The sequence below is a fragment of the Zootermopsis nevadensis genome, unplaced genomic scaffold (assembly GCF_977971745.1).
Source record: "Zootermopsis nevadensis isolate Lab colony 2312 unplaced genomic scaffold, Znev_1.0 Znev_ptg000029l, whole genome shotgun sequence".
NCBI lineage: Eukaryota > Metazoa > Arthropoda > Insecta > Blattodea > Termopsidae > Zootermopsis > Zootermopsis nevadensis.
This window is the reverse complement of record NW_028259161.1, coordinates 5,817,792-5,835,209: the sequence shown is the minus strand read 5'-3', so window position 1 is coordinate 5,835,209 and position 17,418 is coordinate 5,817,792. Positions and strand designations below refer to the sequence as shown.

The window sequence follows — 17,418 nt, the reverse complement described above, 5'->3', positions numbered from 1 at the left end:
GGGAAGACAGTAGGTCCATCTGGATGTGAAGCTAATCGTAAATAGCTGAACCCGTATCGTACCATATCCTGGAACATCCCAATATGTTTGTATCTATGTAATAATTACATCATAAGCGTCGAGTTCCAAACTCAGATCCGCATTCAGAGGTCCAGTTTGATTATAATTAATGACATGGGAGGTACCATTACAATTTGATCGTGTTATCCTAATGGAATTATTCTGTGACACAGTGATTTCCTGGTCTTCATCACATGTTACAAATCATTGCAGTGCTATTGTCAGCTGTTGTACTGTTACAACCATTCGCATAAAATATAGTGAATAGTATTCATTTCGTGCTACAAAGATCTAAAGTGCAGGACCTACTGCAACCAAACTGGTAGAACTGCGTAAAACATAATTAATTGTTAGTTACACAGTAAGAACTATTAATCATAAATGTTTTGCTAAATTGAAGTAAAATTGTAGCATCTGTGTCATCATAATTCATGAAGACCCTCGTAAAAGTACATAACAAAAGCCACATTGTAAAAACACTGCAAAACAATCCACACGTTTAGCCCTTTCCAACACCACGTGTTCATGCGAAGGTTCAACCCATCCGCCGGTTCTGCTGTCATCTCAATCCATGTGTAGTACAGTGAAATTCACAAAAAAACAACAACAGAAAGTTATAGAATACAAGGCAAATCCGGGACTGTGTACAGTCTCTGAGTATAATACCGCATCGTGAAATGATACTCTAATATTACTTAAAATATCTACTGTGGATGGTGGTCTTCAGGTTTGTGACGCCATGAAGCTTTGCAGGTGGTTACAGCCCTTCATAAGAACATATTTCCTTCATCTTCAATGGTCAAGTATTTCATTTCCAAGGCACGTCCTCTTTCTATAAGAAACACGCCAACCTTGAAGATGGACTCGGTACATGCATCCGAAACGCTGGTAAACACTTACTAGACCACAGGGTGTCAGAAAACCAGACGACCGCAATGCTGTCGTGAGAACATCAAGTCTCTATTAGGTAGATTAATTCTTAAGAATATGGGATGAAGTGGTCGTAGCCTATTTCAAACCACTTTCAAAACATTCTCAAGATATTGAGTTAAACCACTACATTCTACAGCGGTTTTTAATAATAGCTAATTATTCGTAAATCGCTTTTAAATTAAATGCTATAACTAATTTAGCAGCAAGTATATGTAAAGGATGTTATATCAATGACACAAAATATTTTTGATCTCATTTGATGTTTACATATCCGATAAGTGTTTGATCACGCTACGGTTCTTAGAGGTTAAGTCCATGAAAATTTCGTGAACTTATTAGTCCGCCCAGCCAAAGCTTCAATTAGTCTGTTTCAGATCCTGTTTATTTAATGCCCACTCTTCTTTGTCCATAGCTATTTCGGCCAATAATATTTCAGTTCATTTTATTTTATGTTCCGAGTCCCACCGGTAGCAACTGCAACTGATTCCCCCCAAACAGTAACACTGCAGTGCTCCAATGACAGAATTACAATTTATAACAAAAAGCAGGATGACATTATACATAAGTACTTTCATTGCCCTGAATACCACTTAAATTTATTAGTACATAATATTAATATACATACCATAACTTTTACTTATTCAGGATTAACTGGGTAATTTAAACAATACTTTTTTCTATAGTAAAAGAACACCTAAAATGCAATGTTCTCTCAATCTAAGTTCTTCTCTTAGGGCGAAGAAGTTCTACACGCAAGAAAAGCAAGAGTTTCTATCACAGTATGGTATGAAGATTTCTGTCTTCTGGGTTGTTGCGCTGTGTAGTCTGGTCGATGTTTACAAACGTTTCATCGCCCTGATGACGGAGGCAGTATGACTTCTGAAACGTTGGTTAACATCGACCATACTACACAGCGCAACAACCCAGAAGACAGAAATCATCATACTCATCGCCCTGATGACGGAGGCAGTATGACCTCTGAAACGTTGGTTAACATCGACCATACTACACAGCGCAACAACCCAGAAGACAGAAATCTTCATACTCATCGCCCTGATGACGGAGGCAGTATGACCTCTGAAACGTTGGTTAACATCGACCATACTACACAGCGCAACAACCCAGAAGACAGAAATCTTCATACTCATCGCCCTGATGACGGAGGCAGTATGACCTCTGAAACGTTGGTAAACATCGACCAGACTACACAGCGCAACAACCCAGAAGACAGAAATCTTTATACTCTGATGACGGAGGCAGTATGACCTCTGAAACGTTGGTTAACATCGACCAGACTACACAGCGCAACAACCCAGAAATATTTATACTCACCGCTGTGAAAACCTCAAATCTTACCCAGTGTGGTATATTAACATTTATTCTTATAAAACGTAATGATCTAAAATTATTAAACACGTAAATCGGTTAATTAAGACATTTATGCATCATCAGCTGTATTTGATTCACGTCGGATAATCTGAAATGAACATAGAATGTTTTTCTCCTGAAGCGAGGTACATACGTACGCTCTGAGAGTTGTAATACAAATGTTCGCCATGTTGAACATCGAAGCAAAGTTATGGAAACAACAACAACATCCAATGGCCTTTCACGTCAAATGTTAAAATATTCGAATAAACCTCATACAAAAGCGGAAAACATCACTACACATCATACAGCACGCCATAATATCGTTTCATTCATACGAGAAACAAATGCACTTGCTAAAACGTGAAAATAACTATAGGATGACCTCGAAAATTCGAATTAATTTAAAGGGGATGACGGATTACGGAACTTGAAGAGTGAAGCCAAAGACCATTCCACAAGTCAGCGCCTTGTAGTTATGAAATGACCTGCGGAGCAAATATATTTTTCAGAAACTAGCTGACAGAACTTCACACTAAAGTGGTTAGCACTTCTAATCCCCGTCAATTTCCTCAGTCCCTCCAGAAACGTTCTGGGATCGTGTTTTTAATATCCACGCCTAATACGTACAGAAATTTTATTCGTGAAGAAGTTAAAATCCTATTTAAATTCGGGGAATCCCTGCTATCATTTAGAATTAAAAATGTTTTTTCCTCACAACCTAGTATATAAAAGTTTGAGAGTTTAAGATTAAAGATTTGTATTAATCTAAACCATCGTCTACTGCCGTATGAGAAAATTTAGTGTGTTTGAGAACAGGGCGCTGAGGAGTCAATTCGGACACACTAGAAAAATAGTGACAGAATAGAGAAAACTACGTAGTCAGTAGCTTCATAATTTGTTAGTTTTCAACACCGTATGGCGGACTGGATTTTTAAAGCAGGGAATGCCTTTATCTGTTAGTTATCAGCTGCTCACTAATTATCCTGTACCGTAGTTCTAGTAGGAACTGTGGTCTATCTGCCCCAAAAAAATAATATTCTATACCTTATCTGTCAAAAAAGTATTCCCGTGCTTGATTTACAGACTACAACAGTTCTCTGTTTCTGGCACAGTTCACAGACAAGCTTGCGGATATTCACGATGAAAATTCGGGTTCCATAAAAAGTGGGATATTTTTTGAATTACTGACTGTCGGATTTTCAAGAACAACACTACTCCACCAAATTAGTTATAATAATACGCATACAGGGTCCAAAGAAATAATATTTCACAGAGAGCACTTTTAGAGCAGGAAGAATATTATAGCCTATTAAATATTCTTTTCAGTACTTTACAAACACGGGCACAAGTTATTTAAACATGTCTGTAAATTATGCACGTACGCAACACGGCAGGGTTACAACAATATATCGAGCTTGGCATAAAATCGGAGTCGCAGATAATTTTCATTGTTCGAAATTGAGCTTTTGATGTTATATTATGTTTATGAATCAAAGAACTTTTTAACATTTACCATTATACATTCTTTATGATGGCTGAAATAAACTTCTTAACAATTTAGGCTTAATATTTTTGTGTTAATTTGACTTTTTATTACGTTTCATTTCTTAGCATACTAAATAGACATTTATGAAACTGAATAGCATAGAATTCATCAAAATCATATTATCTATAAATAATTTTATTCGAGTTATCCTAACAGCGGTAGACGTTTTATAATCATGAATAAGAGTTCTTTATGCCTTTATCACTTTTCCATTTGCGATGACATATTTCAATACAAATGCATTTATCACAAAAAATAAAATAAAACCTACTATAAAATTTAGAATTATACAAAATTACGAAACTGGAAATCTGAAAAATGCCTAATATTTTCTGTTGTGTATGTAAAAGCCGCCTGAGAGACCATCACGAATGGATTCGTAATTAGTGTACCAAATATTTTTCTTGAAGACAATTACAAGGAATATAACAAAATTTACAGACAATGATTATTGTTAAGTAGTGCTTATTGTCTCTTATGCCACTATAGCTCTTAGATCAATGGGTCATAATATGACACTCTGTCACGAAGTCAGAGCGGGTACATCCCCTCGAGAGCATTCGCCCAGGCATTGTGCCTGTGTTCACTGCAGTGGAATATCTCTCCCCTGCATCTCTTGATACACTGTGCGTTGTACTCACACGTTATGCATGCCAATAATTTCTCCTCTAACGTTATATTCACCTGCGGATTCCTAAGCTCGTATATACCGCTGCGATTTCTCTTTCCGCTTCATCATTCTAGTAACTGGTCCTTTTAGTGTTCTTCTCGCGTATCCTCGTTTTCGGCTTCATATTATAATACTCATTCGATATATTACGATTACGAAAACTGGGGTGGGGCTGGACGTAGAAAGTTGACTGATCAATAACAGTTGGCCTCTGAATAGCGACGTAAAGAACTAAAACATCAGAACTATTTAACAAAAGAGCAAAGGAAAAACACTGAAAAACGAAGTATTAAATATCAACAGAAATTGACAGACGAAAAGAGCTCCGAAATGAGCGCTTTGCGCTAGTTTTAATAAAATGTTATGAAAAGTAAACGCGAAGTTTGCTAAAATTAGCATTATTTTATATCCTTTAAATTTGATATCTTAACATACGCTACACCGATGTTCTATGGTTTGAATAAAAATCTGATTTGATTTTTCAGAAACTTTACAGAGGTGCTTTGAAGCACAGGTTCGAACTCCGCTAGTCTTGGGGCTCAACTCTATTTATACTTGACCATTTCGAGTGAATATGAAATAAAAAGAAACTGAAGCTGAAAGCAGGAACTCCAGGGAAGACTTTTGTGAAAAAAATTACAATACATAAAAGGGAGGAAAGACAGTAAGAAGGCTTGAAGAACGCGATATAAAAAGAAAATGCGCTATTCATCAGATCTCCAAGAAAGGCAGAATAGAAATATAGGTGAAGGGAAGAACCAGAGCAAAAGAAATACTATCCTGTGTCTCCTACGAAAAGTAAAGAAAGCTGTCATATGCCATGAGGCAATGAAGCATAATGCAAGGAAGAGCTGGAAGTACAGACTGTTGCAAGAAGCTTGCTACTATCGCTTCAGGAGTGATCTTCGCTCAAACAGAAAAATCTTGCAAACTATAAATATATACAGCGAAACAGACGTAAGATGACATCTTACATTATTCAGAGGTCAAAAGTAAATCATGAAATAAATAGAATTTTCCAATATTTTGTCTGAGTATCGATCAGTATCGTACACATCAGCGGTTGATCTATGGTGAACATATTAAGTTATTAGGGGAAGATATACATACCATAACAAATTAAATCCATGAAGCACAGGTTATTCTCAGTAGCTGATAGTCACTCATCTGGTCAACAAATTCAGAGCCTTTTAATAAATTCCTCTTTTGGACTGAAAATGGAGAGGTTATTTTCTTCCGAAACTAATTTCTCGTGAAGTTGTGGTCACAGTAAGAATGTCGTGGTACATGGTTTCGATGACTTTATTATGTGCCACTCTGTAAACAGAGAACTGTTGTTGAGAGCTCCGACAGAGGACAGCAGGCCACCCTGGATGTGCGTGGCAAAGTACTCCACACATTTGCTACAGACTGTCACACCGGTGCGTTCACAGTTCGCAATTAAATAATAGAATATCTTCCACATACAAAAATTAAAATAATTCTAAATTCATAATCGTTCACATTCCATTTGTTCTTTGAGGTTACCTTTATCTTTTGATAATATTTACGTCGTTAAACAATATAAAATGCCTATTCGAATTGGACACCCATTTTATTTTAAAGCACATATAACTATTTATTCATTTTTCATTACTTTATGCAGTGTAAATTCTAGAAAAATCTTTTTGCGAAGCCCTTAAATTATTCATGATATAAGATTTAACGTTGGATGAAATTTATTACTGTCATAACACGACACTGTTTCTGTGCAGTTTTTTCAAGCGTTATTTTCATACATTCAATATAAAAGTATTCATTAACTGTTATCAGTAATCAAAATCGTCCCCACTATAAGAAGAATATGGTATATTTTCGAACTTATTATAAATCTTCACTTTTTCTGCTCTTGAACAATAATTTGCAATTTAAAGACTACAGACTATCTGTAACATTTAAAACACAAAGTGTAACACTTTAAAAGTTTACTGCAATGATGTTAGGTTATGTACACTATTTTAACCGATATTTCGGTGTGTGGTCTTCAGTGGCTGGTTATAATTACAATTTAGAGTACCAAACAAAGCAAAGTGCTTTTACTTTACAAGTTTTCATTTGTTAAAGGGATGCTTGTGAGTTGAGACGTCTATTCCGTAATCTTCAGGCACAAGTTTCAAAAACCTTCTAAGTTTATACGGTGCCCCGAACAGAACTACGAACTTTCCATTCACTTGATAAATCGTCAAACAATTAGCAATTATACTTGATATAAACAATGACGTTTGACATTTCATTAAAACCGACAGTCTACTTTGACTATCTTTGTTTTTGTATTGTGTCACTCTCATAAAGCATGTATTCGTTTCAGTTTTGTATTTCACGTTTTGGTTAGTTAATAATGACCATTACATATATCGCTTCCTGTGTTAGTTTACATATATATGATATAATTTACCTAGTAATTCCATACTCCACTAATGGCCATTAAATTGGTGATGCAATATGATCAGGAGCTATCCAAATGGCGAGGCTGTAATTTTATGCATTCCGACAATCCGCAATTAATTATACTTGTTATTATTAATCCAATTCGATTTGTTGCATAGCGTGTGGTCTCACAGGTACTGTTAAATGCGATCGTATCAACAGAATACCCCGCTTTATTGTGATATTACGTTACAAGGTATTAATTTGTGTCCCATGTCAATTCCCAATTTTTTTTATCTTTTTATATAAAATACGTTAATGTGCCAAAATGTCACAGAATGTAAAGGTGCGGAAGTTGCAATAAAACACAGTCAGAAGAGCGCTGCATATTATATGACGATCTCACGATATCACGGTTTAGAATAATTTTCTGTGCTAATCTGTTTGTTTTGTTGTCGTCATGATATTGCATCGAACAAGTAACAACTAGATTTTTTTTCAACGTTAAGTGAAAACTATTTATGAGAAAGAAATCGTGGTGTTCTGTTTTAAAATATTATGCGTACATCGACATTTGCCTAAATGAAACGAGAAGGCCCTGATGATGGAGGCAGCAAGCACCTTTGAAGCGCCACTGAACTTTTACCAGACTACATGGCATATCAACCCAGAAGACGGTCACTTTAAAAGTATAAAAAGTCTGCCTGTCGGTGTGGCAGATGAATTACAAAGTTCAGCAAAGCCTAAGTTGGTATTAACCACTACTGCACAAATATATTCGGTATTGTTGTTGTTGGTAAATCAGACACTTCGGTCTTCTCTCATAAACAAAGACGTAAAGACGGTGTTTTATTTTTGTTTTAGTTAGTTGAGATCCTGACACTAAGCACTAACGATTCAGTTAATGAGAACATTTTTTTTTTTTTTTTTTAAGAATTCGAAAGTTGCCAGAAGAAATTCAACAACGGAAGTTGGGAAACTAAAATAGATGTGTTCGAATACAGCAATAGCTGTTAGAAATATCTGAACCGTATTAGACACTTTCATACTACGACAGAGTTAATTTCTCACAAAGTTTGGCGAAGCTTGAAACGAAGTTTGTCTGAGAAGAGTTGAGTGGTACAGACAGCACACAGAATATCTTCTTAAGAAACTATCCGGATTTCTTACATTCTGCACATGCTCAGGGATAACTGAGTTAATATAAACAAAATACGGGCTCAGTAAATGCATCTGAAAAGTCATAATCGAAGTTATATGTCATATTATTGCCTATCTTAACAGATACTTTACAAGCACGTGGTTCGCTGGGTACCAGACAGTGACGTTTGGTTTATATGGTTACGTTTATACACAAGATGACAATATACGTTTCAGCGGTGCAGTTAATACCTTGAAGAGCATCACTTTCTTACCTGAAATAATGTGGCAACAGACAAATCAGTCTCAACATGTTTCTTCCCCCTTTTTCCAATCGTAAGGCCTGAGAACTACAGAATACTTACTGCGCTGGAGGGAGACAATAATTGTTCGTAATTACACGCAATAAAGAATTTTATTGCAGCCATTTTAACATCAGAATTGGCACAGCTCTTTGATCATTATTTCGTTTAATTATCCCTTAAAAGGAATAAATTTAATATAACGTTGAAGCATTTTAACATCTGTACTTGGAATGTGAACCGTTTTCTACTACAGTCATGTGTGTTTAGCAAATTTCTTGTTTTCCATGCATAATTATTTTAAAAGAATAAAGTGCGCTTTAGGTATTTTATTTTAGTATTTATAAGATCATCAATGACAGTTTCAATTGTAACAATTGGCGTAAAGACCGGCTCTGGATCCAGTGGACACCGGAAACACTTTCCCCAGGGGTAAGCAGCTCGCCTCAACTCACCGATACTTCTGCATTGCGTGGTGCTTAATTAAGCACCAGGGACAACATTACTTGTTGCAATCATCCTCAATCTCCTATATATCCTAAGCATATTCAGGGCCATTATATTATGCGTCTAGAAACTTGTAACAAGAAAGCCCGTCTAGCTAACTTTTAGGCTTAATCTTCTTTGACGGAAATTTCTTAAGTCACATACACATAATTTTACTCTTAAATAAAAGCCAGTTACTTGCAATGGCACGTAACTTCCAGTAGGAGAACGCACCCAGCTTTGTTCCGCTCTCTCTCTGTCTCTCTTAAATCACATTAAATATGCATGGTGGAGAGAGAACGGACAAGTATAGGCTCACTAAAATCATTTTAAGCTAATTAACCTTCCGCCATAGCGTAGAGCCAATTAACCTTAGGGGCTGTAAATGGAAACTGCAGCATCAACGTTCAGACACACCTGGCAGATACAGTGATTAGAATTTGAGCAGTGACTTGGTGACTCTTAATTAAACACAAACTCTTTCAGAAACCAATTTGATTGATACTGAAAAGTCATTTACAGAATTCCTTTACATCCCGTAGCAGATCAGGCAAAGATGGGACACGAAGTAGCTAAATTTGACTTATTTTCTGCAAAAATAAATTGTAAAACACAGGTAAAATTAAACGTTTTCCTGTGCCTAATCACCAAACTATGAACGGGTACATGGAGGAGTGAATATAATGCTCCACACTCTACAGATCTCGGGTGGGTGGTTAGCTTCGCGCTCTGGTCGTGTTTATCTCGAGGAAAGAGTCCCTTGTTTGGTCCTCAGTATTGGTCTAGATACGGTTTTCAGCAGCAATTGGAGGTCCGTTCGTCGAGCCAGTCATGTTACTGACTGAGCTAGCCGGTTAATAACTTGATATGGGAATTTTTCGAAACACAAAAGCAAGACACTCACTTTAAGTCCTGAGTCTGCCTAAAATTTCTTACATTATTTCAAGTATCCGCTTGCAAAGTTGACTATGTGATTAGATAATATGGATTTTTCAGCTATTTTCTGTGCAGTTCTGTGTATATAATGGCCTTCAGATTATTTGATTCTAAATCCAATCACTCCTGTCTCTTTTAACAAGTTCGGGAACTTTTGCGGAGATAGTGTCACCAGTTGCTAAATAATCAGTAAAAGCAATAACTGTTCAACTTCGAAATTAACCATAGTGCTATAGATATATGAAGTATTCGATTAGCAAATAATCACAGAAAGTCTTCAAATACATGGCAAACAGTTTTGTTCCAAGAGGTTTAATGGAACAATGAATATTTAACAATGTTACCTGATTACTCTACATATTGATGTAGTTTAAAGTCTTAGATGTTTAATTTTTATAATTCTAAGGTGAATTTGTAAGAAGTGTAATGTACGAACTTCCATGCAACTTCATTGAAATAAAGGCTGCAAAGAACAGTCACGACTAGAGCCTAATATGAGATACCCGAATTGTGGACTTCAGAAGTTCCGAACAATATAATCTACAGGAATGGCAACGACTTTCCAAAAATATTCCGTTTTTCATTAATGCAGGGCGTGGGGCAGACAAAGACTGCCAGTATTTTGTCTTCGAATTTCTTGTACGTCCATGTATCTATTTATCTGTAAGTACAAACATTAAAACGTCTACTTTAATTATCATGGAACAAGTTTCTTTCTTCCATCTCATGACCAGCTAAATCTAGGGGCATGCCCTTCCCCTCCGCTACCTCATGGGCCCCAAACACCTCACCTTCTACTTCCTTCTCCTCTTTTCTTACCTCGTTTCGTAATTAAGAAAAATGAGCTCCGTGGCACACTCTTCAGGGCACACTCAGGCGCAGCAAATATCTGAAAGTAGCGGAAGAAAGAAATTAATGACTTCTTCATAAAAATACAGAAGAGAGAAAATGGGTACGAAAGAGTGAGGAAGAATTTGATTTTACTTGAAGCGTAAATTTTGTAATTAAAAGAAACTCGGATGTTGTAAGCACTTTGTTTGTTCGGTGTTCCGAGTAATGGCGTTGCAGCACTTTGGAGTACACCCCGCGAGAGGATGCAAGTTGTTTCAGTCACTTACAAATTATCGACTTCTGATGCTGGAAGCTTTTAGTGTGGGCCACACTTTCCAGCCGATCACATTCGTAAATCATTTGCTAAGTTTAATCCACGTGAATAATGTTCATTATTAAATTTTCATAACACGTGACCCTAATAATATGAGCATATTTTCCAAAACTCTGAGGTCCTAGATGTAAATAACAACAAAGCCTGGTCAATGAGCAAACAGCTAAGGTACGTTTGTTTCTGGTTCTTCTTTAGATGCAGTGCCATCAAGATGTACGGAGGAGTGGAAGTATGGCTCCACGCATTTTTAAGTTCGGCATTAGACGGAGGTGAATGGTTATTTCATGCCTCAGACGCTTCACCCCTGGGGAAAGAGCCCCCGGCGGCGACTAGATAGAGTACTGGGTAGGGTCTAAAGACGATCAGAAAACGGTGTCGAAAAAACTCTGCTCCTACCAGGAATCTAACCCCGATCGTCTAGCCCGTAGCCAATCTAAAAACTTTACTTAAGTTTATAAGGAATGTAAGATACACCGTTTTTAAGAACGCGGACACACATCCATGCCACGAGTCTGACAGGGATTCATTTACGGATAAGCTACTTTAACCCTTCGAGGCATGAAACTCATCCAAATAATACCCAGCCCCCTACATCAAAGAAAACACAGCGTCCCCCTTACAAAGATTAATTGGGTAATACTGTTAGGAAAATAATCTGTTTATTCTGAGAATCGCTGGATATTCTTAAATATATTAGGTGCAAAATGGAGAGTTATTTAATGTAGAAGTATGTGTTATATGTAGCTGAGCTTTAAGGAGTTAAGTCTTGACAGTGGCAATATGAATTACCATAACCATAACCTGTTCACTATCTCACTCAGTACATGTTCCTCGTGCTCTGTATCAGCATCGGTCTCTCTGTTACAGTGATAATAATAAATGATCTCTCAAGAATCAGCAGCTTGCCGTTTTCCTAGAAGTTTAATCCATAAATTGATAATCGATTAACTTTTAAGACTTTTTGGGCAATGTCGTAGAGATATACAATGCGTAATCTATAACAATTATTTTACTACAGGATCATCAGGAAGTCGTTTGCAGCAACATACGCGTAATGACATAACGGGAGGTAAGAAAATTCATTACATGTTATTATAAAAATATTAATCACAACAATATTTGGAACTTAACTAGCTGAAGTAAGAAGAAAGCTGTAAATCTAAATCGTGTACGCATTTTGAATTTTTTTTCTCGATATCCCAAGAAGTACCGTAATAAACCTCTAGAGAATAATAAGTTTGTTTTTACTATTAAGTAATATTTCCGGGTGAAAATCTCGGCTAAGAAATCGGCACCGATTCTCCTCAAACCCTCTCTTCACGAGAATTGCGAGACATTGTAGTCAAAATCCACGAGCGCATCCTCTAAAATCCTTATTTGCACATGATTTAAAATAATCTTCACATCTCATTTCAGGTGCCATATGATTACAGTAAAGTGCGCATCATATGAATTACAGGATTTCCCATACGCATCCTCGGAGCAGGTGTATTAAGCCCTAAGTAATGGGTTATATAAGCTGTCAGGCAGTGAAGGGTGTACTGTCCGACCATAGTTGGCATATGATATGAATAATGGTTCTGAAGTATGACGATAATGGGAGAAGAATGTCGTATCGCAAGGACGGATAGGGGTTCATCTTGAAAGTAGTTTCAATGTAGCTCTGAGACACTTGACTATGAGAGTTTCCTGTAGAAAACTAGTTACCTATTTTAGATCTGAGATTCTAACGGCGATGAAGATGTCCATGTCGATATTCTGAGTTGTAACGCGGAAGATAGACACAGTATGTTTCTCCAAAACGTTGGTATCTATGTATGAGTTCAGAAGACGTTTCAACTAGGAAGTACGAGTTATATACTGTTCATTTAACGACTACGTTTTAGCTCAGATTATATAAAGTCGAGTGAAAGATTGCAAAGCTTACTTTCTTTCATGTAAAAACCTAAACCGAAGTACACTTGGAACACGTGGTATATGATATTTCTATGTTGCAGTATGCATAGGAATGTACAATGAATGCATGATATTTTTACTGATGATGTCAAAACTGTTCCAAAATTCTACATTGTTTATACTTCAATAGCTAAAACATTCTGAGAACAAAAGATATATAAATTGCAACTATAACGTCTAAGATTTCCTGGTGACATTGCTGCAGTCGAGTACGGAAGATTGAACCCGACCTCTACGACAATGCGACTTCCGGTGTCGCCAACAGAGAATGCGAACCAGCGCGACTGTATGTGAATAGAAGCCATTAAGCAGTCTGTACTTACTAGAGCGTTTACAGAGAGGCACTTGACCCAAAAACGCGGACAATGTGGAAATGCACTATCACATTCGTCATTTATTTATTTGTCTCCAGAACGTTATACTGACCGTTCGCCAAATGTGATTGATATTTTCATTACGAAACTGAGTTTTATTCTTTGGTTTACTTAAGCACGCATTGCTATTAAACAAGTAGTTAGGCCTATTGGATTTATACTCAGAAGTACCCGGTTCGAACTTCGGCAAAGGTACAGACTAACTCAATATTTATATAATGGTTTCTCTGTCTTCCTAATCAATAACCACGAATAAAGCAGGTTAGTTAGTGCAGCGGTTATTCACTAGACCTGTACGTAAGAATAACGCAGTTGTCCCCTGTCAAGGTATCGAACCCTCAACTATTTTTCGTAGTGTCAAACACTCCCTACAGGTGGATACCCACAGTACCTACAAGAAAACTTCCATTTCTTTCTTCGCTCTATAATATTCGTAGTCAATGGAAACTAAGTCGTTTAATAATCAAAGACCAAACAAGTCTGTCATTAACTACAAAGGATGTCATCACAGTCAAGTAGTTCAGAAGGTGAAAGTTAAATTAGCCTAATTATCGCTGCACTAAGAATCCGGAATACCCCAAAATAAAACTTGTTCGTGGCTGTTTAGTGTGAATACCCTGTGCAAAATTTAATCAAAATCAGTTGAAAATAAATTATTTCGTGCGGATATACGGATGAATATTCCATGAGATGCTAACAGTTGTTTATTAGCGTGCGTCAAAACGCATTACAGTAATCGGTTCCGAAATTCGATCGATTCATACAGAATGCAGCCGATGGAATCGAATTCATTTGTTTATTTCTGGGAATTTTAACGGCTCTGCATCAAATGCATAGCAGGCTTAAAGAACGAGAAGGTACAATGACTCAGAAACTAGGTTAGAATATTTGGTCGTGGTTCATCTTAACGTAATATCTTGGTATTTTCCTGCAAGAATTGAAAGAATTGCAAACATGTTAAAAAGAAGAAAATAACTTTGACCAAGATCTGAACCAGAAACTTCCCGAATGTGAAACAGCAGTGATATTCATTTCACACCTAACCCCGGCCATTAGGTTTGAGCTGACTTCAGATGGAGTTTCCTGTTTGTTTAAAATGTGCAACTTTTCCACCGCAGAGCGACATAGTAGACACTCCATTTAAGTTGACTCCGAAGCGAAGTAGAACAACGACATATTTCTTCGTCCAGAGACCCCGTTCTTTCTGAAAATCACGGCAGTAATGTGTCCACGCTGAAAATAACTTAATTATTCCGCCCCACTTCCCCGTGGAAACTCTCCAGTTTGCATATAAACAAGCAGTTCCGGCCATTCTAATATCCCTCTTACAGAACGACCGTGTGTACTGTGATTCCTGGTGGCAGACTGACTACGACTTTGCAGTTTTTCCACTCCTTGCTTCTGTGTTTTCCTCTTCTCCAACAGTTCCGCCTTCATCCTCTTCTAAAGTAGTATCGTTCAAAATAACAGAAGAACGTCACGCAATATCCAACGCTACATTCTGATGACCTGCTAAAGGGCCTTTCACCTGCCTGAGTGCTCTACATCTTACAGGAAGAAGTCTACGTGCAGGTGGCAAGGAGAAACACTTTCTTCACTGCCTTCAATAAAAACTCACATTTCGGCACTACAAGCTGTATAAAACCTCAGTTCTCTGATCAAAATGCAGACATATCCCGGTTTATTTATTCGTAAGTTATTAAATAGCTATCTTTCTTTTAAATAGATCATATCTTTTTGTACTGAGTAAGAAAAGCTTCCATGAATACAACTAATGTGACTTCAGTCCTTCTTATTGATCACCAAAGATATAACGTGAATGGAAGGTGACTGTGAATGTTGAATGGCGATGTAGTGAAGAAGTGGTCGTGGATTACTTTATGTTAATGTGTCAGTTTTTCATTAGAGCAACTGAGTAAAATGTTGAAAACCTCAATCAAGACAGTCTTCGGGCATCCAAAGAAAAGCACAGCCTAATTTTTATTTTACAGTGTTATCAAAATAATGTTTTATACGACAACACATCTGTGAAGAGTCCAGAAAGGGAAGAAAAGGTCATTCAGCAGTTGAAGAAGTTCAGTAGTAACTAGACCGGAATTAGATACGAAGATGAATGTGATTCGTTGTTAAATGATGATGGATGAATGAGGAATAGTGACGTTACATCGTTTTACACGCTTGATCTAGGATAGTTGTCGCGAAACCTAACAAGACCTAAAGATAAGGAACGTCGGGGCTGTATTTTTGACAGCGAGCTTCCAAAAACCTGAGTAGGGCCATGATAAACTTTATTTATTATTTTCTTTCACATTCATCCATAAGTTTAACCTAATTCAAATCTAACGGCTTGGCCTATTTCACTTGGGTGCAGGCGTGAAGTATTATAATGGAGACTTGTACCTTTTAGAAGTAAAGAAATTGGAAAATTTGAAACGGGCCACTCACTGCTAGGCTACCCTTCCCGCTGTGCTCTGTTGCTCCATTGATCTCGCCTTCTTCCCGTTCCCAGGCGAAACAAATCCAGTTCTTTATCTCCCAAGTTGTCTTCCTTCCTTCACAGTTAAAGAGGTCCAGAGATATACTGGAGATTAAAAGGTAGAGCTATGTACCAGATTAGTCTGAGCACTCACGGCACTATTATTTCTATTGTGGTACAGTCATCCAAACCACTTCTGACGACAAGGCACAGAAACAAACTGTGAGCTTGTAAAGAAATGGCGCCTGGCGTCCATCACTGCAAGAACAACCCCCCCCCCCAATTCTTTGAAAGGTATATCGCATCGTATGTTTCCTTGCTGCTGTAAAACTTAACATTTCTCTCCTTCCAGACGAACAACTTGCCTGTTCATGCGCACACAAAGAAGCCCTCATACACTGTTTCACAAAATTGAAACCGATCGTTGAGGGCTTCTGGTTAACAATCCTGCCTCGTATTCGGAGGTCTTGAGTTCAATTCTAGGCCTCAATGCCGACTAATAAGCTGAATATATTAATAAATTTATTGGAAAAGAGTACTGGAGCCATATGATAGAAGAGGACAGTTGACCGTCTTCTGACGTTAACCTTTCAATTTACCTTATTCGACTCTACGTGAGTTCATCAACTAACACAGCGCCATAAAATAACGTAGAACGATATCCATAACATTTGAACATGCGTCCGTCTGTGAGGTTTAGAATCAACAAACAAACAACTAAACAAAGTTTATAACTCCCGTTTGAACATCAGGCTATCAGAATTAACAGGTACTGGGGGCACTCAGTCAATCCAAATATGACTGTGCATGAAAGGGAATTTCTAAAGAACAGAATGAGTTGCAGGGTAAATGCTAGGAGTTACATGTTGACTGCAATATCCCATAAGTTAATATGACTGATATCTCTGAATCCCTTTATTGACAGAGATAAAATCTACTCCATTTTCCAATAAAATGGACGAGATCTGCCTTCGAACCGCACTTAACCACTCAGCAATTCAGACTCACAGTTGATGGAGTCCGAAAACGGTATTACCGACTGTGTAACGCAGTTTTAAACCGAATTAACATCTAAAGTACCCAGGAGTTTTTTGTTTATTCTTTTTGCCCGTTAAGACTACTTTTAGTACAGGGAGTAGAAAATGGCTTTTCCACATTGGACATGGCCACTACGGAAAAATATACTGTCGTTTTTGAAGCAAATTAAATAGCGTATTTTAACATTTTTTCTATATTTAAACAATCTGAGTTTTATTGTGAGAAATTTCTGATAATAATTATTTTCAGAAACGTTGATTTCCTCTTGCGGCAGTATAAAATATATCGACAAAAGCAATATTAATCGCCAAAAACCAACCACAATTTGTCATTTATGTTGGAAAAAATGGAATCAGACTTTCGTTATAGTTTAATAACTTAGAAAAGCATAAATGTTCTATTAAATTAACATATTTGCTATATACTGAGTGAGATGTGTATACAGTGAGAACTATAATCATATCAACTTTTCGGTTTTCGGAACTGCAAGGCAATTAAAATGCTTAGTTTTACGAACTTCTGGGTTTCATTATTTGTTTACTTAACGACGCTGCCTCAG

At 37.1% G+C, this 17,418-nt stretch overlaps 1 protein-coding gene across 6 annotated transcripts in view; it reads right to left on the bottom strand.

Moving 5' to 3' along the window:
- Positions 1 to 17,418, bottom strand: part of LOC110840451 (uncharacterized) — a 103,390-nt gene that overhangs the window by 10,458 nt on the left and 75,514 nt on the right. For 5 of the 6 annotated variants that reach the window (XR_015537692.1, XR_015537693.1, XM_087358228.1 and 2 more), the window contains exon 2: positions 10,670 to 10,739. Coding sequence is in view for 4 of the 6 variants with exons in the window: in XM_087358228.1 (XP_087214354.1) it covers positions 10,670 to 10,739 (70 nt within the window). In the remaining 2 variants the exon portion in view is untranslated. Of the gene's footprint in view, positions 1 to 5,249; positions 5,898 to 10,669; positions 10,740 to 17,418 lie in introns of those variants that run through there. The other variant, XM_087358231.1, reaches the window with a different exon arrangement.